The sequence below is a fragment of the Pezoporus occidentalis genome, unplaced genomic scaffold (assembly GCF_034315485.1).
Source record: "Pezoporus occidentalis ecotype Australia unplaced genomic scaffold, CSIRO_AGI_Poc_V1 ctg250, whole genome shotgun sequence".
Lineage (NCBI taxonomy): Eukaryota > Metazoa > Chordata > Aves > Psittaciformes > Psittacidae > Pezoporus > Pezoporus occidentalis.
The window spans coordinates 1,088,005-1,109,027 of record NW_026914395.1 but is presented as its reverse complement, the minus strand read 5'-3'; the positions used below and the strand labels follow the sequence as shown (position 1 = coordinate 1,109,027).

Sequence of the window (21,023 nt, the reverse complement as noted above, 5' to 3'; positions counted from 1 at the left end):
CCACTCTGAGGTGAAAGTGTAGCATTAAACTGGGGCTGAGCCAGGACCTGTCCCTGCACCACCCCCAGGTATAACCCAGGGGAGCATCCCACCATTAAACCAAGCATTGAAGCTTGAGGGTCGCGAGCCAGCCTCAGCTCAAGCGCTGGGCACGGAGTTGCTCACAGGATGTGGCTCAGCTCCTGGCCGGATGCTCTGGAGCAGTTGATGGTTGATTCCACTGCTGGGTTCTGCCTGTGCAATGGGCACCGCTTGAGCTTCTCATTGGAGTGGGGCCAGAGAAGGGCAACGGAGCTGGTGCAGGGCCTGGAGCCCAAGTGTGATGGGGAAGGGCTGAGGGAGCTGGGGGGTTCAGTGTGGAGAAGGTTCAGGGGGGACCTGATGGCTGCCTACAAGTGCCTGAGAGCAGGATGGAGCCAGGAGGGGCTGGGCTCTGCTCCCAAGGAACAAGGGATGGGACAAGAGGAAACGGCCTCAAGCTGCACCAGGGCAGGTTTAGATGGAGCTGAGGAACAATTCCTGTCCCAAAAGGATGTGGTGCTGCACTGGGATATGCACGGTACCTCTGCTGGGCCCGTTTGGGAATGAGCAGGACATCACCGTGGTGCTGTGATCCCACCTCTCCCTGGGACGGTGCTTACAGGGAGGGTAAGGGGCAGTGAAGGGAGCGGTGTTGGGGACAGTGTGTGCCGCTGAGGAGATGGGAGGTTACAGAAACCCCTCGGGTGAGAGCAGCAGAAGAATGAAACTCATTTATTACTAAATGGTTAACATTGCACTGATTCCAAACAGCAGCTTGAGGTGGCTGCAGTGACCAGGCCCCGGGGCAGCTTGTCCCTATGAGCTTGTCTGAACAATGAGCCTGCAGAGCTGGCACCTGAGGGCTGCAGACAGTGTCTGAGGAGGAGCTGCTGGAGGTGGAGATGCTCTGCCCTGGGGGGAGCTGGAAGACTTCGCTCCAGGTGCTCCTGCCCTCAGGCCTGACCCTCACAGCGCTTCCAGCTCTTGCTCCCTGAGAGCCCAAACCCTGTGAGGGGCCCTGAGGTTGGATGGCTCGGGAAGAGGGAGCCCCAGGCAGCAGCTGGGTGCTCGAGCCTCCTCTGACGTGCAGGTCCTGGGGCGCGCTGGTGCGGTCCGTGCTGGAGCTGTGCTGGGCTGGTGGCGTGGCAGCCGGAGCCATGGGAGAGGTTAAGTGTCCCTCAGCGGTGCCAGATGAGGAGGGAGCAGCGCTCGGTGCCTGCTCCGGTGTCTCAGGTAGGGAAACCTTCATGGGCTCTGCTCCGGCACTGCCGCGCTGGTGGCCTCTGCCGTGGCTCCACCAGGACCGCCTGCTCTGCCCGTGCTGGTGTCACCGCGGCTCCTCTGCCCAGCGCCCGGCCCTCTGCAGCAGCTCCTACTTGAACTTGGCATCCAGCTAAAAGCAGAGCAACCACAGCGTCGGCCGGGCCCTTCCAGCTCCCATCAGCACCAGTCCCCACAGGGAGGAGCAGTCTGGGGTTTGTGCTTTACCCCATTGGCATCACTTCATCCCCCGGGATCTAAACCAAGGGCTGGCCTAGCACGCTGCAGAATGGTTTGTAGTGGAAAGCAAAAGCCTGACCCTTCCTGCGCATCCCAACCCCAGCGTGTGCTGCAGGTAAGGACAACCTGAGTGCTGTGTTGGAATCTTGAAGCCAGGTTTTGTCCTGGGTTGAAGTCGCACAGGGAAGGTGCATCTGTGAAGTACAACTGGCTTCTCACTGCAGGGAGCAGGCAGCAGCGCTGTGCCCACGTGCACAAGTGGAGGCTGGCCCAGCCCAGGAGCTACAACTGCTGCTTCAAAGAAGCCTAGAAAGTGTTTGATGCCAAATGTGGAAGGATCTTCCCAGCAGCCCTAAAGCAATGCAATCATCACCCCTTGCACTAAACTTGGGATCATTAAGATCTTGCTCTCATGTCGTTTCTTACTCCTGAAGACCTCAGATCCCAGATGTAGGAATGGGGGCACAGGGAAATAAAGGATCCACGGGATAAAAAGAGAACTAAATTATCACTGGGGAAAAATCTAGTTAACAAACATGCTGTGGGGTGGAGTGAGCACCCTCTGGCCTGGCTGGCACCACTGCACCTTGTCCAGTCTCACACAGCACCATTGGAGCCTCCCTTTGTTACTGCTGTTACTTCTCCAGTGACCAGAAAACCCACTAGAAATGGAACCAAAGCAATGGAATGAATGTACAGGTAGAGGGAAGCTGCACTGCGGTGAGGCCCGGCCCTTGCTTTAGCTCAGTAACTTCATGTTCGTTTGCCATCAGCAGTGTCACAGCCTCCTGGCCAGGGAAAAAGCAGCTTAAACCCAGCCCAGAGCAGCAGCTCAGGCTGCTGGAGCTTTCCACAGCAGGCACTGCCTCAAGAGCACCCCTGTTTGCTGTCTCTGGTGCTGAGTCCTGCTGTTCCCCACACAGGGGATGGGGGATGTTCTCACCAGCCACCTCCAGCTCAGGAGCTGCACCTTCACCTGCAGAGCTCTGTTGGTGCCTTTGGGAACAAGCCAACACCCAGAGGAAACCAATGGAAACCTCTGCAGCACCCAAGTGGGTCACGGCTTGGAGAAGCCCCAGCGTGCTCCCACCCAGCCCAGAGCCTGGCCCTTCCCCTGCTCTCCCTGTTTCACCTGAGGTTGGTGCATCCTCCCCTGCTGGACCCCTGCGTCCTCCCCTCCTGGACCCCTGCGTCCTCCCCTCTGGACCCCTGCGTCCTCCCCTCCTGGACCCCTCCCCTCCTGGACCCCTGCGTCCTCCCCTGCTGGACCCCTCCCCTGCTGGACCCCTCCCCTGCTGGACCCCTGCGTCCTTCCCTCCTGGACCCCTGCGTCCTTCCCTCCTGGACCCCTGCGTCCTTCCCTCCTGGACCCCTGCGTCCTTCCCTCCTGGACCCCTGCGTCCTTCCCTCCTGGACCCCTGCGTCCTTCCCTCCTGGACCCCTGCGTCCTTCCCTCCTGGACCCCTGCGTCCTCCCCTCCTGGACCCCTGCGTCCTCCCCTCCTGGACCCCTGCGTCCTCCCCTCCTGGACCCCTGCGTCCTCCCCTCCTGGACCCCTGCGTCCTCCCCTCCTGGACCCCTGCGTCCTCCCCTCCTGGACCACTGCGTCCTCCCCTCCTGGACCACTGCAGCACGCAGCCACGTGCTCACCCTCCCTGCTAAGCAGCCCTGGGGTTGGGTTTGGGGCCTCTTGTTGCTTTTTAACCTTTCTGCACCTCTTTGGGGCCCTGTGAGTGCAGGCTGCAGGCCGGGCAGTGTCTGTGGAGCAAGTGCAGCCCCTGCAACACAAACCTGCTCCCCCGGCACAACTCCAGCCCAAGCAAGGAAGAGGCTGAGGGAGGCAGGGAGGGAGACGCGGCTCTGAGCCCTTCCCACCTTTTCCTTCTCCTTCTGGATGAGCGCCTGCAGCTCCCAGCTCCAGCCCAGCAGCTCCACCAGCGCCTGCACCCCGCGGACCACGTCCCCGAGCTGGGCCACGTCGTTGTGGCGCTGCTGCCACGCAAAGGGGCCCACGAGGTCTCTGTTGATGAGCACCCGGGGAACAGAGCCACGCACGGCCCCGGCCAGGCTGGCAAAGGGCTCCACCTGCAAGCGGAGGGGCAGGGAGAGCATCACCCACTGAGGGCATGAATTCACCCCACCCCGAGCTGTGAGCGCTGCGTGGAACCGGTCCCCACTGTGGGTGCCAGCAGGGGCCTTCCCTCGGGTACCACAAAGCTCAGCTCTCGCTCTGCTTTCACAGAGCACTGGGCGTTCCCAGAGGGTCTCGGGTGCAGGCACCCCCTTTCTCTCCTGCCACCTCAAATTCTACCTCCATAACCCCGCTTCTTCCCTTCTCCTCTAAGCCCCCCTCCTCCAGGTCCCCCCAGGCCCTTCGTGTCCCCCTGGGCCGCAGACCTCCAGGGACGTTCCAATGACGAAGAGCAGGTCAGCCATGGGGAAGTCGGCCACGTGCAGGAGGAAGCGCTGCGGGAGCTCCTCGCCGAAGAACACGATGTCGGGCTTGATGACCCCGGTGCAGACGGGGCAGCGAGGGACCCTGTCCGCCATTACGTCCCCCTGCAGCGAGAGTGAACCCACAGCCAGGGGCAGAGCCACCACAGCCCCAAGCCTCAGCCCCTCCATCAAGCCCCTGGGCCTGAGGGCAGTCACAGCCCGCCAAGGTTTTCCTCCTCCTCCTCCTCCTCTCCCTCCTCGCATTGAGCTGTGGCGATGCCCATCTGCGAGCACTCACCCTGAAGTCCTCTCCTGGGAAGTTCCTTCGACACACGGTGCAAGAGGCAGTGGCAAAGGTGCCGTGGGCTTCCACCAGCCTGTCGGGAGGGATCCCAGCAACTGGGCACGGCACAGGCGAAAGGAGCAGCTCAGCACAGGGTGAAACCAGGAATTCCACTGGGCCTGTCCCAGCCCTGCCTCCTGCTCTGCTTCCCACCCTCACCCCTTCCCTGCCTGCTGCTGCTGAGCAATGGGGAAGGGAGAGCTCACCCCGCTCCAGCCCATCGATGTTCTGGGTGTAGAGGCGCAGGAGCAGCCCCTTGTCGTGCAGCAGCCTCAGGAAGTAGTGGGCGTAGTTGGGTCTGTAGTTGCCGGGGTAGAGCTCCTTGGCCAGAGTGAAAAAGGGCTTGGGGTTGGTAAAGAAATAGGCGAGTTCAAAGATGGCCTCGGGGTAGGGGATGTTGTACTGCTCCAGGTTACTGTAGAGCCCGCTCCCCGGGGACCTGCAGAGGGGAGAGGGGCTGGAGTCAGGGGCAGAAGGGATGACCCAGTGCCAGTGGTGGATGTGCTCTGCTCTGGGGCCAGGCCGAGAGAGCTGGGCTGGGTCAGCCTGGAGAAGAGAAGGCTCCTGAAGGGGAGACCTCAGAGCAGCTCCAGTGCCTAAAGGGGCTGCAGGAAACCTGGAGAGGGGCTTGGGACAAGGGCCTGTAGGGACAGGCCAAGGGGAATGGCTTGAACCTGCCCGAGGGGAGACTGGGATGAGCTCTTAGGCAGAAGCTCTTCCCTGTGAGGGTGCTGAGGCGCTGGCACAGGGTGCCCAGAGAAGCTGTGGCTGCCCCATCCCTGGCAGTGCTCAAGGCCAGGTTGGACACAGGGGCTTGGAGCAAGCTGCTCCAGTGGAAGGGGTCCCTGCCCGTGGCAGCGGTTGGAGCTGGAGGAGCTTTAAGGTCCCTTCAAGCCAAACCAGGCTGGGATTCTGGGACTTGACCATCCTGAAGAGCTGGGCCAAGGCATGGCCCCACGCCTGGCTGGAAAAGGAGGAGCAGCAGGACTGGGGACTCCTGTGCCCAGCCTGGCACAGAAAAGCAAAACAGGGGGCAGAGAGTGGCAGGGACCAGCACCAAGCAGAGGTCTTGGCTCTTCCAGCACTGGTGAGGGAATTAATGGAGGTGGAACCTGAAGTCGGGGATGCCGCTGGGGGTGCTGATCCCAGCTCCAGCCATCACCACCACCCGGTGACATTCCCTCTTCCGCATGAGCTCCGCCACATCCCGCAGGGTGAGCTGCTGCTTCCCTCCGCCATCTCCCCACCGGCCCAGCCCCAGGACGGCTCCGGCGGCCGCAGACAGGGAGAGGAGCCTTGTCCCTGGGATCCTGCGGGAACAGGGGGAAGCAGAGCCCGGGCTGGCAGCGGCTCAGCCGGGAACTGCCCTGGTGCTTCCGTCCGTCCACCCCAGCCCCGGGGCCGGTATTGCCATTGCGCTCTATGCGGATCCCAAATCCATGCCCGGTACCCGGGAGCGGGGTGGGCACGGGGCTGCGGAGCAGCCGCGCTGGGGCTCCCAGGTTGATTTGCGCTGCTCGGGGGGTGCAGAGCTGAGTTCCAGCGGTTCCCGCAGGGCGATGCTGCCACCGGGGACAGCGCTGCCCCGGTTACCGGCGGCATCTTCACCTGTTCCGCATGCCCGGTGCCAGGGCAGCCGCCGGTAACCGGGGCTGAACCGACGGGGCAGGGGCAGGCGGGGGAAGCCCCAGGCGGGAGCCGCCGGGACCGCGGCGCTGCCCCATTGCCCGCTGCAGCCCCCGGTGTCCCCCGGTGGATGCGGCTCCCCCGGGGCTGCCTCACCTCGGGCCCGGCGCGGCCCCCGGCCCCCGGTACCTGCGAGCGGCGGGGCCCGCGGCGCTGAGCGGGATCCGGGCCGGGCCGCGCTCCCGCAGGCTCCGCCAGGCTGCAAGGGAAGAACCGGTGAGGGGGGGACCCCGCGTTCCCCCGCACCCCCCCCGCAACCCCCGCTCTCACCGGCCGCCAGCAGCCCCCGCCGCGCCCCGCGCTCCATGGCCGCGCTCCCCGCCCCGCGCTACCGCAGTGCCCCGAGGAGCAGCGCGGGGCCGCCGCCGCCTCCCGGCCCGGCCCGGCCCCACCGCGGGCCCCGCTCGGAGCCGGTGCGGGGGATTCGGGGGGTCCCGATGGGGCGGGGGGCGCGGACCTGGGTGCGTGATGCGTTGCCATGGTTACCGCGGTGCGGGGGGGGTCACCGCGGAGCCCTACGGTACCCGGCGTGCCCCGCGCGTGCCGGAAGTGAGTGTGCAGGGCCGGAAGTGAGTGTGCAGGGCCGGAGCGCGGTCGCGCCGGGGCCGAGGCTGAGGCCGGTGTCGGTGTCGGTGCCGGTGCCTCCGCCGCCATCGCCATGAGGGACGTGCCGGGCTTCCTGCAGCAGAGCCAGAGCCAGAGCGCGGGCCCGGGGCAGGCCGCGGTGTGGCACCGCCTCGAGGAGCTCTACAACAAGAAGTGAGCGGGGCCGGAGCTGCCGCCGCACCGGGGCCTCGGCGGGGCCCAGCGGGCCGGGGGCTGAAGAGCGCTCCCGGGGGGCGCTTGAGCGGCGGGGGCTGTGTCCGCCTCACCCCCGGGTCGTGCCCTCGGGGGGGGGGGGGGGGTGTCTGTGCCAGCGGGGAGCGTTCGGGCTTTGTCCGCGTGGGTAACGGCGGGGCGGGGGTGTCGGGACGGGGATGTCGGGATGGGAACGTAGAGTGTGGGGGTGTCGGGATGGGGAAGTTGGGTGTGGGAATGTCGGGTGCGGGAATGTCGGGATGGGGATGTAGGGACGGGGATGTCGGGATGGGAACGTAGAGTGTGGGGGTGTCGGGACGGGGATGTCGGGATGGGGATGTCGGGATGGGGATGTTGGGTGTGGGAATGTCGGGTGTGGGAATGTCGGGGTGGGAATGTCGGGGGTGGGAATGTCGGGACGGGGATGTCGGGATGGGGATGTTGGGTGTGGGAATGTTGGATGTGAAAATGTTGGGTGTGGGAATGTCAGGATGGGGATGTCGGGATCGGAACGTAGAGCGTGGGAATGTCGGGATGGGGATGTCGGGTGTGGGAATGTCAGGATGGGAATATCAGGATGGGAATGTCGGGACGGGGATGTCGGGATGGGAATGTCGGGATGGGATGTTGAGATGGGGATGTTGGGACGGGGATGTTGGGATGGGGATATCAGGACTGGGAATGTCAGGACAGGGATGTTGGGATGGGAATTTTGGGACGGGAATGTCGGGACTGGGAATGTCGGGTTTGGGAATATCGGGACAGGGATGCTGGGATGGGAATGTCAGGACGGGAATGTTGGGATGGGAATGTCGGGTGTGGGAATGTCGGGATGGGATGTTGAGATGGGAATGTCAGGACAGGGATGGTGGGATGGGAATGTCGGGATGGGAATCTTGGTTGTGAGGCGCGGAGCCAGTGCAGGGCCCAAGCTCAGGGGTGGTTCCCATTTCCGAAGGCTCTGGCACCAGCTGACTCTGCAGGTCCTGGACTTCGTGCAGGACCCCTGCTTCGCCCAAGGGGATGGACTCATCAAGGTGAGCCTGCGCTGCTCCTGTGTGGCCGTAGCGAAGGCCAACAGCAGTGGTGCTGGCCTGGTGAACCGGGCTGTGCCAGGCCCGCCGGGCTGGGGCAGTGCCGGCTCCCGGGTGGGAGCGTGCAGGACTCGGGGGCGGCAGCGATTGCCCGGGGTTGAAGGTGTCAGTGTCAGAGGCTTCAAACGGTTCCGAAATGTCATTCACTGGAGGGGTTTTGGGGGAGAGGGGGGTTGCAGGAGGAGCCTTTTTCTTCCCCTTTTGTTGCAAGGGGTTTGCAGCCACACATGGGGATGGGTTGGGGGGGGTCTCGAATGCTTTGGGTGTTTCAGAGGTTGTTCCACCCCTTGGGAGCTTCTTACATTCACGGCCATAAGAGCTCGCTCAGCACAGTCACATCTGGTCTGGGTGCTGCAAGGCCGTAAGAACTCGCTCAGCACAGTCACATCTGGTCTGGGTGCTGCAAGGCCGTAAGAACTCGCTCAGCACAGTCACATCTGGTCTGGGTGCTGCAAGGCCGTAAGAACTCGCTCAGCACAGTCACATCTGGTCTGGGTGCTGCAAGGGTGTAAGAACTCACTCAGCACAGTCACATCTGGTCTGGGTGCTACAAGGGTGTAAGAACTCGCTCAGCACAGTCACATCTGGTCTGGGTGCTACAAGGGTGTAAGAACTCGCTCAGCACAGTCACATCTGGTCTGGGTGCTGCAAGGCCGTAAGAACTTGCTCAGCACAGTCACATCTGGCCTGGGTGCTACAGGGAGTCACGGGCTTTGTGGGCTTGGGGTGAAATTTGGTTTCCCAGGAGGTAGTTATTTCCATGACAGAGAGCCAAGGGTCTTTAGAGCATGCAGGGAGCGTTGGGAAAGCTTTAGCCCTGTGCCTGTGGTACAGCAGGGGCCAGCCTAGAGCAGGAGGTGCTGGATGTGGTGAGTCCTGGACCTCTCCCTGCAAGCAGGAGGAGGCTGCAGGGACAGAACTGGCTGCAGTGAGCAGGTTTTGGCTCCTGGGGTCTGTACAGAGCGCACATCCCCGTTGGATGCTCTCTGCTTTGTTGGGAAAATGGAGCGCAGTGGAAGTGGGTGTTGGAGCGGGCCTGAAGGGCCCTCTTGCCCTAACTGTTGGTGTCTTTGTGCCTGCAGCTCTATGAGAACTTCATCAGTGAGTTCGAGCACAGGTGAGTTTGTTTGCTGGAGCCCTCAGGCACCTTCTGCTGCCGGACAGTGCTCTGACAGTGAGCTTTGTGTTCCAGGGTGAACCCCTTGTCCCTGGTGGAGATCATTCTCCATGTGGTCAGGCAGATGACAGGTAAGCGTCCTCACCTCCTGCTCACAGTGCTTGTTAGAACGGATACCTGTGAAGTTACCAGTTAATAGTAACAGCCATTAACTGGTTAATAGCAGCAGTTAAACCTTCAGCATTAGCCTGTTGTCCTACTGGTGTATTGAAAGGGGAGGACATCACCTCAGAAAGTGTAATTGCTGCTACGTGGAGTAGCAGGTCTGCTCTTTGCTGGAGGAAAGGCTGGTGAGCAGCAAGCCCAGGCTGCAGGGAGCAGTAAACTGTAGAAAACACCTTCCAGTCTTCATGAGTCCAGTATTTGTAGGCTGGGGTTTAGTTCCAGCAGGAATTCCTGATATTGCTGCTTTTCCCCTCTACTTCAGATCCCAACGTGGCCCTTACTTTCCTGGAAAAGACTCGGGAAAAGGTATGTTTGCAGCTGCTCTTTCTGGCAGTTCACTTGCAGGGATCATTTTCACTGTGGGCATTTGTGGTGCAGCTGAGGGAGGAGGATGTGTGTGTGTTAAACCTGTGCTGGAGGATGCCACGGCAGCTCTGTGGTGCAGTGCAGGAGCACGTTACCAGATGCAGCAGAGCCTGGGCTGATGCAGCCTGGCCCCTTGGCTGCAGGGCTGATGGCAGCTCTGAGCACATGTGTGTGCCCTGCAGGTGAAGAGCAGCGATGAAGCTGTCATCCTGTGTAAAACAGCCATTGGGGCCCTGAAGCTCAACATTGGAGACCTCCAGGTCACCAAGGTGAGGGGGAGGCTCTGGTGCTTGGGTGGTTTGGGGCAGTGACACCACAGCGTGGCCGGGCCTGCGGCTGGGCTTTGGTCTTGGTGAGATGATGGTAGATTTGCAGCTCCTGGGGTTGCCAGGAGCTGCACTTCTGCCTTTCATCTTGTAGGCCATATAAAAGCACATAGAGTGCTTCTGGCCAGAGTTCTGAGGTTTCAGTGAGGTTCTGACACAGCATTTGAGGTGCTGTGCTTATTGCTGGTCACTGCAGCATCGATGTGTACCACTGGGGAGGACAAACACCTTGACCTGTTCCAGCTTGCAGCTTGGAGGCTCTCATGCATTCAGCAGTGTTGCTGCTTGCTGGTGAGCTGCTGACCGTGGACTGGTGCATCTTTCCCTGTGCTAAGCACGTTGAGGTTTCATCTCTTGGCTTTGTTTAGAGCCCTCTCTGAAACCTGAGATGAGTTTTCAGGCAGTGCAGCTTTAAGTTGCTCAGAGCAAGCACAGGTTTGATGGGTTTGGTGGGGGTGAGTACATGTGAAGCATGTCTGTACATGCAGGTACAGCTGCAGGGTCGTGTTCTGGGAGGTTTGGGTTTGGGTTGGGTTGTGGTTTTACCCAACTCCTGTGTAAGAGGAGGGCGCTGCAGCTTTCTCTTTAGTGCTGTGCAGTGGCCGTGCCCTCAGCTCCCTCTTTACTACCACGGGGCTGTTGCTTGTGGCCCACACGAGGCTGCTGTAGGCCTTACACAGTGATCTAGAAGGCTGGGAGTGGGGGGGGTGTGAGGGGACCTTCACCTCTCACAGCCAGGTCTTCACCCTCCTGCAGGAGACCATTGAGGAGGTGGAGGAGATGCTGAACAACCTCCCCGGGGTGACCTCGGTTCACAGCCGCTTCTACGACCTCTCCAGCAAGTACTACCAGACCATCGGGAACCACGCCTCTTACTACAAGGATGCTCTGCGGTTCCTGGGCTGCATCGACGTCAAGGACCTGCCCGGTAACTCCTCCTCTGCCCGCAGGAGCCCCAGCTTTCGCTCTTTGCTTTATCCCTCCAGTCTAAGGGAAGGCACTGGCGCTTTCTCAGTGTGTTTTGAGCTGGCTGTACTGGGGCCAGGGGTTAGCTACAAAGAGGAATTGGCTGAGTAGGACTGGCTGAGTAGGACTGTGCTCCTGACCTGCACTGAGGTGGCGGGGGCGAGGAAGTGCCCCCACCAGAAGTTTGTTCTAGTTCCCCAGATCCTCACTATAGATTCAAAGAGTGGCTCTTCTGTGCTGTGGCTGCTGCAGGCTGAGCTTCAGGCCTGGGGAGGAGGAGGCTGGGGGTGATTTAATACAGGCACAGAGAGGAGGCTGAGGTTGGTGGGGCTCAGGTGCTGCTTCATCCACACTCCATTCACTTGTTGCTTTGTGTTTTTTCCTCCCAGTATCAGAGCAGCAGGAGAGAGCCTTTACCCTGGGGCTGGCCGGGCTCTTGGGAGAAGGAGTTTACAACTTTGGGGAGCTGGTGAGTTCCTGCTGCCCCACTTCAGCTGCTCTCAGGAGCTGGTTTTACCCCACTGACACCGTCCTGCCTGTGCTGCAGCTCATGCACCCTGTCCTGGAGTCGCTGAGGAGCACGGACCGGCAGTGGCTCATTGACACCCTCTATGCCTTCAACAGCGGGAACGTGGAGACCTTCCAGGCCCTGAAGTCAGCGTGGGGCCAGCAGGTGAGTGGGGCTGTTCCAGTGCTGCAGGCCTGGGCTCTGGATTACAGAGGGACACTGGATCTTCACAGGCAGAATTCCTGAAGAATTCTGATCACTGGTGTGGTTTCAAGCACAGCACAGTGATGCTTCTTTCACCCTGATGTGTGGTGGTCGGTTTTGGCTTCCCTCTATGCTTGGTTGATCCCATCATGTGGTCCTGCAGAGGAAGATAATCCCTGATGTCATTTCCATAATGCCATTCACTCCCAGTATTGAACTGCTTCCAGTGTGAGATAGTGGCTGTCCCTTGTGTCCTGGGGAGCTTGAGGAGTGCGGTGTTGGGTGCTAACTGCCCTGGCTGTACCAGACCTCGCTGACACAGCTGTAGTTCACAGGTTACCTTGTGTCAAAGTAATGATGACTTTACTTGTTCCGTTCCATCCCCTTCCAGCCAGATCTGGCTGCAAACGAAGCGTTGCTGCTGCAGAAGATTCAGCTCTTATGTCTAATGGAGGTGAGCCAGGAGCTGGGGCCTGTTACACATGTGGCAGATGGGAAGGGGCTGCTCCAGCTGCCGTTTGGTGGGGGTGAAACAGTCTGTTCCCCGCTGAGCTCCTTCACCCGTCCCACAGGAGCTCCTGGGTTTCAGTAGCTGGCTGCCAAGGTTGCCTGTAGATGGTGCCAGAAGGCAAGGGGTGCTGGGGAGAGGCTGCTGCCTTGTGCAGTGCTTATTGGGAGTCCCGGGGGGTGAGCTTCAGCAGGGTGTGGAGGTGGGAAGGAAGGAGCAAGCTTTGTGCCTTGAGGGTGGTACCTGAAGAGGTAACTCTGAGAGTGTGTTCCAGAAACAAGGGTTTCTAAAACACACTGAAAATCTTCATTCCCAAACAGTTTCAAACTCTTTTTCCTGTCACTTTGCCTCCCTGGCGCTGGATCTTCCAAAACTCAATATTGAGTTATCTGAAGGATAATATGTGTTTGTGCACCCCCATGTATCAATATGTGTGCACATTCCACTTCTGGGGTGTGATGTGAACCCAAAGGTCCTGTGTTACGTGAGGGACCCGATTGTGCTGAGGTGTTTCAGCCCTGGCTGATGTGCTCTGTGTGTCCTGGGGCTGGGTGGCTGCCCCAGCAGGGTGGGGGTGTGTGTGTGTGCAGGAGGCAGCGGTGCTGCTCCTCTCTGCCCACATCAGTGTTTGCCCTTGCAGCATCCTGGTTAAAGGTGGGCAGTGCAGAGCTGGGGCAAGCAGAGCAGGGCAGCACGGGGCTGGGTTCTCACTCGTTGTCTGTTTGCTTGCCTGCAGATGACCTTCACGCGTCCGGCCAACCACAGGCAGCTCACCTTCGAGGAGATAGCCAGGAGTGCCAAAGTCACCGTGAACGAGGTGAGCTGCGCCGCAGACACCAGCGTGGCGCTTGTGGAGCCCATGGGGATCCGGATGGAGCTGCTCCCGTGGGCGAGCTCCGGTTGGAAATGTGCTCCCTGCTCCTGTGCCTTTGGAGAGCTCTTTACCAAGGGGGTGGCTGCTTTGGTGCTCCTGGTTCTCGGCTGATGCATTTCTGAGGATCCCCAGTCCTGGTGCTCAGCTGCAGGAGAGCTCTGGGGTCGTCTCTTCCCCCCTGCTCTGGAAGAGGCCTCCGGGTTAGGCTGTGCAGGGCCCTGCCTGCTTTGAGTGTTTCCAGCAAGGGGAAATGTCACCCGTGTTTAATTTCTCTCATGGTGAAGAGCTCCCTGCTGTTACCCAGGTGGGATCTGAGCTGAAGCAAATCCTCCTGTGCCCTGTCCTTTACTCTGTGTCCCTGTGAGAACAGTTCCTCCTATCTTCCGTGTTACTGGGTGCTGGAGAACTGTGGTGAGGTGCCCTCAGGCAGCCTCTCACCCAGGCTGAACAAATGCTTCGTGTTAGTGCAGTCTCTTGAGCTTCTCCTCTCGGTAGCTCTCGTTTCCAGCACATTCACATCACTTGTGCCAGAGCTGGTGCTGCTCCCAAAGGAGCACTGCTTGGGGCCAGCTGCCTGCTCAGCTTCAGGCCTCAACCACAGCCCTTGGGGTGGGTGGGTCAGGAGGTTTGCTGCTGCTCTCGTGCTCCTCCTGTCTGTTCCGTAGCTCACCAGGGCATCAGCAAGGATGCGGTAGAAGGTCTTGCTAAAGGAAAGGCGCAGGGCACGTCCAGCACTGACCACTGAGCAAGCTGTTTAACTCTGAAAGGCCACCACGTTGGCTGGGTACATCCCACCCCTGCTAAATCCATGTTGACTGCTGCCAGTTCCCTCGTTCTTCCTGGATCTCAGAGGAGAGAAAGTGAAACTGCTCAGAGGGAAAAGGAGCTGCTGTGTAGTTACCGCTGAGCCTGCAGGCAGGAGGAGGGGTGTGAGCAGCTCTTGGCTTTGCTGTGCATGGTGAACGCCTCCAAAGGCAGAGCGGGTTTGCTCCTCTGGGAGAGCAAACTGGTTCCCAGTTGTTTCCTGGAGTTCTCTGTGCTGGTTTCAGGTGGAGCTGCTGGTGATGAAGGCGCTCTCGGTGGGCTTGGTGAAGGGCAGCATCGATGAAGTGGACAAGAGGGTGCACATGACGTGGGTGCAGCCACGTGTGCTGGACTTACAGCAGGTACTGGACGCAAAGGCACAACTGGTGTGTGGTGGGTGGGGTGACTGGGAGAGCTGGGAGGGGTCACGGGGTTCCTTGGTGCTCTTGAGGATGCTGAGGGCGGGAGGAAGGGGATCAGCTTTTCCCCATTCCTTTTTCCATTGCTCCTTCAGCCTTTACCGTGTGTGTGTGGCGCGTTGTGTGTGTTGCACTAAGCAGGAGGCAGGCAGTGACATTTCTGAGAGCCACATGGAGCACCATGGAGCACAAGTGCTGGGACTGTTTTCCAGAAGGATGCGGACATCCGGGTGGTGCTTGGGGCCTCAATGCATGAACCGGTCCTGGAGTGTCGGGGTTGTGGGTGGCAAGAGAGGTTGAGGGTGGTAAAGATGGTGCTGAGTGTCTCAGGTGCATCCTCAACGTTTTGGGAGACCATGTAGGGGGCCTTCCCCTTAAAACCCCAACACATCAGTACATGGAGCACTGGATGCAAACAGTCCCTTCTGTACCTTCCCTTTTAACTTCCACCATTGCTGTGCCGATGGTGTAAGATGTTCAGGAGCATCTTTCCTAGACACATGGCAGTTTGGGGTCTCAGGTGTTTGTCCTTGAAGTGGACATTGGTGCTTGCAGTGGCTGAGGGGCTGAGGTTGCTGTGGGCTTGCCTTGCAGATCAAAGGAATGAAAGACCGCCTGGAGTTCTGGTGCACGGACGTGAGGAGCATGGAGATGCTGGTGGAGCACCAAGCCCATGACATCCTGACATAGAGCCCCCGGGAGAGGGAATCCTGCTGCTCCTGGTGCCAGCAGCACTCACCACTGACTGAACTGCATTATACTGGGGGGGGGGAGAGGGGGGGGAGCAGCTCTTGAGGCTTGTTGGGAGGAGTAAGTGGCCTTTTGCTGTGTGAGCCTTTGGTGCTTGGAAGTGAGATTTCCCTGATCACTCACAGGGGTGGCACTGCCCTGGGGGTCCCATCCTGCTCCGGGACAGGGGTTCATTCATCACACTGCTGTGGGAGGATGGGTGCTGGTGCCTGCCAGCAGCAGAGGCTGTTTGCTGGGTGAGGGGCAGCAGCAGCTCCTTCACAGGAGCTGGAGCGGTGCCTGACGTTGTACCTGGTGTTAGGTGGTGGTACTGGCCTTAGGAGGGCACAGCTCCCCCCTGCCCACGGCAGCCTGAATCCAGCCCCCTGCTCCCACCCGTCCTGCAGCCCTCCTCCCTGCGGCAGAGGGAGTTTGCTCCACCAGAGGGGTTCCCGGGGTTCCTGTGCAGTGGAAGGGGTTCCTGCCCCTGGGGGGGTTGTGTTCCCAGCACTGCTCCGCGAGGCGCTGGAATAAACTTCCCTGCCTTCCCTTTCCCCCGTAGCTGTGTCTGTGTCTGCAGCGCCTGCACTGAGCCTCTGCCCTGGTGGAAAGGAGAGCGGGTTTGCACAGCAGCGGGGTTCATGTGTCGCTTACCCAGCGGGTAGCACCTTGTGCTCTGCTTCCTTTGGGAAGCTGCAGTCCCAGTGCCTGGGAAAACGGCACTCCTGGAAAGGCCCCAAAGGAGGCCAGAGATGAGGAGGTTTTGTGCTCTTCTGCCTCTTAACAACTGCTCTCTAAAGGCTTTTGTAACGGGGTTGTTTTGCCCAACCCTGCCTTCACACGGATGCAAGGTCACTGTGCCCGTGAGAGCCGGAAACACACAGGTCTGAACTGGGGCTACCTCTGAGTGCCCGTCTGGATGCATAATGCTCCTGAGTGTAAGGCAGCAACAGCAAACAGTGGCTTTAAGTTGAACAGAGGCACGTTCACCTATCACCAAACTGAGAACAAGGAGGATTCTGCTTGGGCTCTAAGTGGATGTTTGAATCCTGCACCTGTGTGTCCATGGTCAGTTGTTGTGGTGCCCATTTGGGTGCTGCTGTGGTTCAGGAGCTCTGCTTGTCGGATCTCTGGGTCACTACAAAGTGCCTCGGGGCCTTTTACTTTTGTGCTTTCTGTTCCTCACTGCTTGGTCTCAGGGGGTTTCATGCCAGCGATGGGCAAAAGGAAGCTCTTGGCTGCTCCTGGACCCGCTCTGCAGGGGCAAAGGGAGGCTTCAGCCACATCACATCACCCCCTGTGCCCCTCTTCGGCCTGAACCTCTTCCTGGCTGGAGCTGTTGAGCTCCAGTTCTGCCCTCGGTGCTGGTTCTGCTCTGCCCAGGCCAGTGCCACTGCTGGGGTGGGTGAACCCCGATGCTTCCTCCTGCGCTGGGCACTGGGACATTCCCTCCTCCATCCTGTGCTCCACAGCCCTCTCCTGGGCCACCGACCTCAGGGGAGCAGGAGGAGGAGGCACCTGTGACGGGGACAGCTCTGCTTCGTTCCATAGGTATGGATGGAAAGGGCTTCAGAAAGCTCCATCTCCTCGGGGTGTCACCTCCCTGCACGCGAGGAGCAAAGGAAATGGCACCAGTGCAACAGAGCGCAGGCACTGGGGCTGCTGCTGCTCTACTGAGCACCAGAACCTGGAGCCTTGTGCCGACTCGGAGCTGAAGCCTCCTGTTCTGTGGCCTGGCCGCTGGTGTGAGCCATGCACGGAGCTGAAGAGCTGCTCCTTGAGCTGTGGCTCCTGGTTCAGAGGTTTTCCAGGGTACTGGAGTGGTGCTGCTTCCCTAACGGGTAACTGGGAGATGAGCTGTTTGGGGCACGAAGGGGACACGTCGGACGTGCAGCCCCGCTCCAGGCCATCAGCGATGTCCCTGCGGGCTGTGAGTGTTTCCTGGCTGGGATTTAACCGGAGTTTGCTCCCTTGGCAGTGCTGGGTGTTCCTGGAGCCAGCCCCGCTGCAGGGGAGCGCGCTCCAGCTCCATGGGAGACCACAGCTCCGGGCTGCAGCCTCACAAAGGGATCGCCTTTGTGGAGCCATGGAATGAGCGAGGCTGGAAAAGACCTTCAGGACCATCGAGTCCAGCCCTTCCCAGCACTGCCAGGGCCACCACTGAGCCCCGAGCAGGGGACACATCGGTGCCCTACGGACAAGCTGAGGCAAACCCAACACCCTCGATGTGAACGGGAACTTTAATGAGCAAAGCCCAAGGGCTCCCCCCCGGCGAAGCTCCGTCCTGGGGCCTTGGTTCCACTCATGTCTGCTCTCACCAGGGCCCGGGTGCTGCTTCGCTGCTCCTCACTCGGGTCTGCTCTTGTAGTGCTCGATGTTTCCCAGGATCCAGCCTGTTGGGAGCATGAAGCATCCGAACATGACGGAAAACGCAATGGCTTGTTCCTGCGGCGGAGACACGGAGGGGCCGTGAGATGGGAGGAAGGATCCGTGGCACAGCGGAGTGGGGGGCATGGAAGGGTCAGTGGCATGGAAGGGTCACAGCAGGTTGGGTGCACAGCAGGTTGGGTGGCATGGAAGGGTCAATGGCATGGCAGGGTGGGTGGCACAGCAGGGTCAATGCACAGCAGGGTCAATGCACAGCAGGGTCAATGCACAACTCAGTGGGTGGCACAGCAGGGTGGGTGGCACAGCAGGGTCAATGCACAGCTAGATGGGTGTCAGAGCAGGGTGGGTGCCACAGCAGGATGGGTGCCACAGCAGGGTGGGTGTCAGAGCAGGGTGGGTGCCACAGCAGGGTGGGTGTCAGAGCAGGATGGGTGCCACAGCAGGGTGGGTGTCAGAGCAGGGTGGGTGTCACAGCAGGATGGGTGCCACAGCAGGGTGGGTGCCACAGCAGGATGGGTGCCACAGCAGGGTGGGTGTCAGAGCAGGACGGGTGTCAGAGCAGGATCAGTGCCACAGCAGGATGGGTGCCACAGCAGGATCAGTGCCACAGCAGGATCAGTGCCACAGCAGGATGGGTGCCACAGCAGGATGGGTGCCACAGCAGGGTGGGTGTCAGAGCAGGACGGGTGTCAGAGCAGGATCAGTGCCACAGCAGGGTGGGTGTCACAGCAGGGTGGGTGCCACAGCAGGATCAGTGCCACAGCCCCGTGACGCCCGCCCTGTCCCTGGCCGCGGGCCTGGGCTCCGCTCCCCGCAGCTCTCCTGACTTTGAGATGACTTTGGTGCAGCTGCCGCCACCGGCGCCCTGGCCCCGAGCCCCTCGCGCTGCCCCCTCCAGGCCCGCAGGAGCTCTGGTGCAGACCCCGGGGACACAACGGGGCCAAACCCGCGGAGCGGGGCCCGGCTCCAGCCGGGGTTCGTGGTGCAAAGCCCCTTCCCCGAGCTCTGTGGCCCAGCCCAGGCGGCCTCAGGGGATGCAGGGACCGAGGCTGGCAGCAGCCCCCGTCCTTGCCGTGGGGACACCAGCTCTGGGGTGAGTGTTCCATGGAGGGGGGACCGGGGCCGGGGCTGTCCCTGTGCGGGCTGGGGGCTCCTGCCCCCCCCTCCCCGGGTCCTTGGGCTGTGCCTTGGCTTTGCCTCCCTGTAGCAGGTCCCTAAACCCCCGAGGGTAAAACAGGGGCTCAAAGGATGGAGTCAAACAGGAGGAGGGGGTGCGCCGCTGTGGGGAGCAGCCCGGAGCCTGTGCTGCTGGGGGGGGACACCCGTCCTCCTTCCCCCCTCCCCTTTTGCCTTAGAACCCCTCAAACCAGGTTGCTGTGATGCAGAGGGGGCTTGTGCCCCTCTGACGGGGCGTCCCTGGAGCTGGAGCCCCCGCCTTTGTCCCCATGGAGCTGGTGCCCCCCCCGTTACTCACGGCAGGTGAGAGCTGGTGCTCGGGTGGTTGGGACCTGATGTGCGCTCGGGGGACCCGCAGGGGCCGCAGCAGCGTTGTCAGGAGCCGGGAGCTGCGCTGGAGCCCGGGCATGGCGCTGGCACACGGGGACGAGGCTCCTCACACTGCAGCTGCCCGGCCCGTCACGGCTGTCACCGCTGCCACCCCGACACCCTGTCACCGGGCAGGGCCATCCCATCGCTGTCACCGGGCAGGGCCATCCCATCCCTGTCACCGGGCAGGGCCATCCCATCCCTGTCACCATCACAGGGCCATCCCATCCCTGTCACCATCACAGGGCCGTCCCATCCCTGTCACCGGGCAGGGCCATCCCATCCCTGTCACCGGGCAGGGCCGTCCCATCCCTGTCACCATCACAGGGCCATCCCATCCCTGTCACCATCACAGGGCCGTCCCATCCCTGTCACCGGGCAGGGCCATCCCATCCCTGTCACGGGGCCATCCCATCCCCATCCCCGGGCCACTGGCAGACGCTGCCCTAAAGGTTGCAGCAGCCCTGTCCCCTGCACTGGAGCTTGTCCCCATCGCCCTCTCCTCCTTTAGCTCTCACCCTCAGCAGCACCCAGTGGTCCACGTCTGAGAGGTCAAAACCTGCGTGCCCACCAGCAAGGTGGGGCCCAGCCATGATGCTCTGCGCGATCTCCTGTCCCGCTTGTTAAAACCTTTAATGCTCAAAGCACAATGTGCTGGTTTAAGCTGTTGCTGATGAGATGCCGGATCTCTGCCCATAGTGAGCAGGACCTTGCTCGTCCCATCTGTGGTGACAGCTTCCCCATCTTCCCATCCCCTTGCAGCTCCCGGGGGCTCAGGGTCGCAGCAGCCCCTTCTGCAGCTCGGGTGGGCTCTTGTCCTGGAGGAGGTTGGAGCTCTTTGCCCAGGACGGTTTCTCAGGCAGGAGCAGTTTTGCCCCTGCTCAGGACCAGGTGCTCTGAGCTCGGCCGTGCCTCTTGAGGGGGTTCGGCCTCGCTGCGGGAAGGGGCTTTGCAGAAGGAAGCTCTGTGAGCGTCCCGTTAGCGAGGCAAAGGCAGCCGGGTCGGTGCTGCCGGGTCACTGCGGGCAAAGCGCTGCCCCCGTGCGCCGGAGGAGGCTCCTGCACCCCGGAGCCGGTGGGAACCCACCTCAGCCACAGGCTCAGGCCTCGCCTGGACCGGGAGGTTCGAGATGGGAATGGACTGAGCTTGCTGCAGGAAGGGCTGAGGTCAGATCCTCGGGTGCCGAAGGAGCAGGGCACAGAGCAGGTACCAACGGGTGGGCTCTGCCGCTCGCTGCCCATCAGGGTGCCTCCAGGTACTGGCAGCAATAGGATGGATCCAGGCAGGCTCTGCATCCTGCTCTTCAGCTGCTGTGCTGGAACCTGGGGAGCAGAAGACGCAGGGAGCTTTTTGCCCCTTCCCACCCTTGTTTTGGTGAGGAGAGGACCCAGCAGCTCCTTTTCTTCCCCTGCACGCTCACTGCTGCTGCTGCTGCTCCTTCCCTCAGCTTCCTCCCTGTTTTCCGGCAGGAAAAAGCTGCTCCAGGACACGTGTCCCTGGGGAAATGCTCCCTTTGGTGCTACTGAGCTTGGTGGGACCCAGGGGTAAGACAAACACAGCCTTTCTCTGTGCTCCACAGAGCCTTCCTACCAGCTCACGCCGCATTTCCAGCATGGTCTCAGACCATTGTGCCTTGGTTGACATCTGTGTTTTGGGGGTCACAGGTGAATCTGGAGGAGCTCTGTATTTACAGAGAACAGACTGCCTGACAGCAGCCATAGCGAGGTGGGGCTGGGCTCTGCTCCCAAGGGACAAGGGATGGGACAAGAGGAAACGGCCTCAAGCTGCACCAGGGCAGGTTTAGATGGAGCTGAGGAACAATTCCTGCCCCAGAGGGTGCTCAGGCATTGGAACAGGCTGCCCAGGGCAGGGCTGCAGGCACCGGCCCTGCAAGTGTTCACACACGGAGGAGACGAGGCCTCAGTGCCATGGGGCAGGGGTGGCCTTGGCAGTGCTGGGGTAAAGGCTGGACTGGATGAGCTGGAAGGGCTTTTCCAGCCTGGTTGGTTCCATGGTTCCACAGTTCTATGTGCAATGTCTATCCTGTCACTGCTGGCTCTCCACCGTAAGCTGTTCCCCCTCTCTGAGCACAGGGCAGGGGCTCAGTGTCTGCCCTGGTCACAGGGACAGGAGCAGAGACCTTTGCTGAGGGCTCTGTGCCTGCAA

General features: G+C 61.0%; 2 protein-coding genes and 1 long non-coding RNA gene across 4 annotated transcripts; 1 reads left to right on the top strand and 2 right to left on the bottom strand.

The window, feature by feature from the left end:
* Window positions 1-1,277: 1,277 nt before the first annotated feature.
* Window positions 1,278-6,180, bottom strand: SIRT3 (sirtuin 3). Of its 2 annotated transcripts, none has more exons than XM_062623351.1 (7): window positions 6,116-6,179; window positions 5,413-5,610; window positions 4,507-4,739; window positions 4,256-4,356; window positions 3,919-4,080; window positions 3,397-3,606; window positions 1,278-1,414 (listed from the first exon to the last, which is right to left on the bottom strand). In XM_062623351.1, the coding sequence occupies exons 2-7, from the start codon at window positions 5,490-5,492 to the stop codon at window positions 1,394-1,396; spliced, it is 807 nt and encodes a 268-aa protein (XP_062479335.1). In that variant the 5' UTR covers window positions 5,493-5,610; window positions 6,116-6,179; the 3' UTR covers window positions 1,278-1,393. The 2 variants fall into 2 exon arrangements, with proteins under 2 accessions (XP_062479335.1, XP_062479333.1); XM_062623349.1 differs by lacking the exon at window positions 1,278-1,414 and adding an exon at window positions 2,045-2,183 and having other exon boundaries at window positions 6,116-6,180.
* A 435-nt stretch (window positions 6,181-6,615) lies between these two features.
* Window positions 6,616-15,439, top strand: PSMD13 (proteasome 26S subunit, non-ATPase 13). The gene is made up of 13 exons (XM_062623348.1): window positions 6,616-6,745; window positions 7,743-7,821; window positions 8,961-8,995; window positions 9,071-9,126; window positions 9,483-9,526; window positions 9,769-9,855; window positions 10,669-10,840; window positions 11,268-11,347; window positions 11,426-11,551; window positions 11,982-12,044; window positions 12,835-12,915; window positions 14,022-14,138; window positions 14,790-15,439. Exons 1-13 carry the CDS (start codon window positions 6,645-6,647, stop codon window positions 14,883-14,885), a joined length of 1,137 nt encoding a protein of 378 aa, XP_062479332.1. The 5' UTR covers window positions 6,616-6,644; the 3' UTR covers window positions 14,886-15,439.
* Window positions 15,440-17,150: 1,711 nt separating this feature from the next.
* On the bottom strand, window positions 17,151-19,059 carry LOC134166065 (uncharacterized). Its single transcript, XR_009965740.1, has 2 exons — window positions 18,787-19,059; window positions 17,151-17,369 (listed from the first exon to the last, which is right to left on the bottom strand). It is a non-coding gene; the product is annotated as an uncharacterized LOC134166065 (long non-coding RNA).
* Between the last annotated feature and the right edge of the window lie 1,964 nt (window positions 19,060-21,023).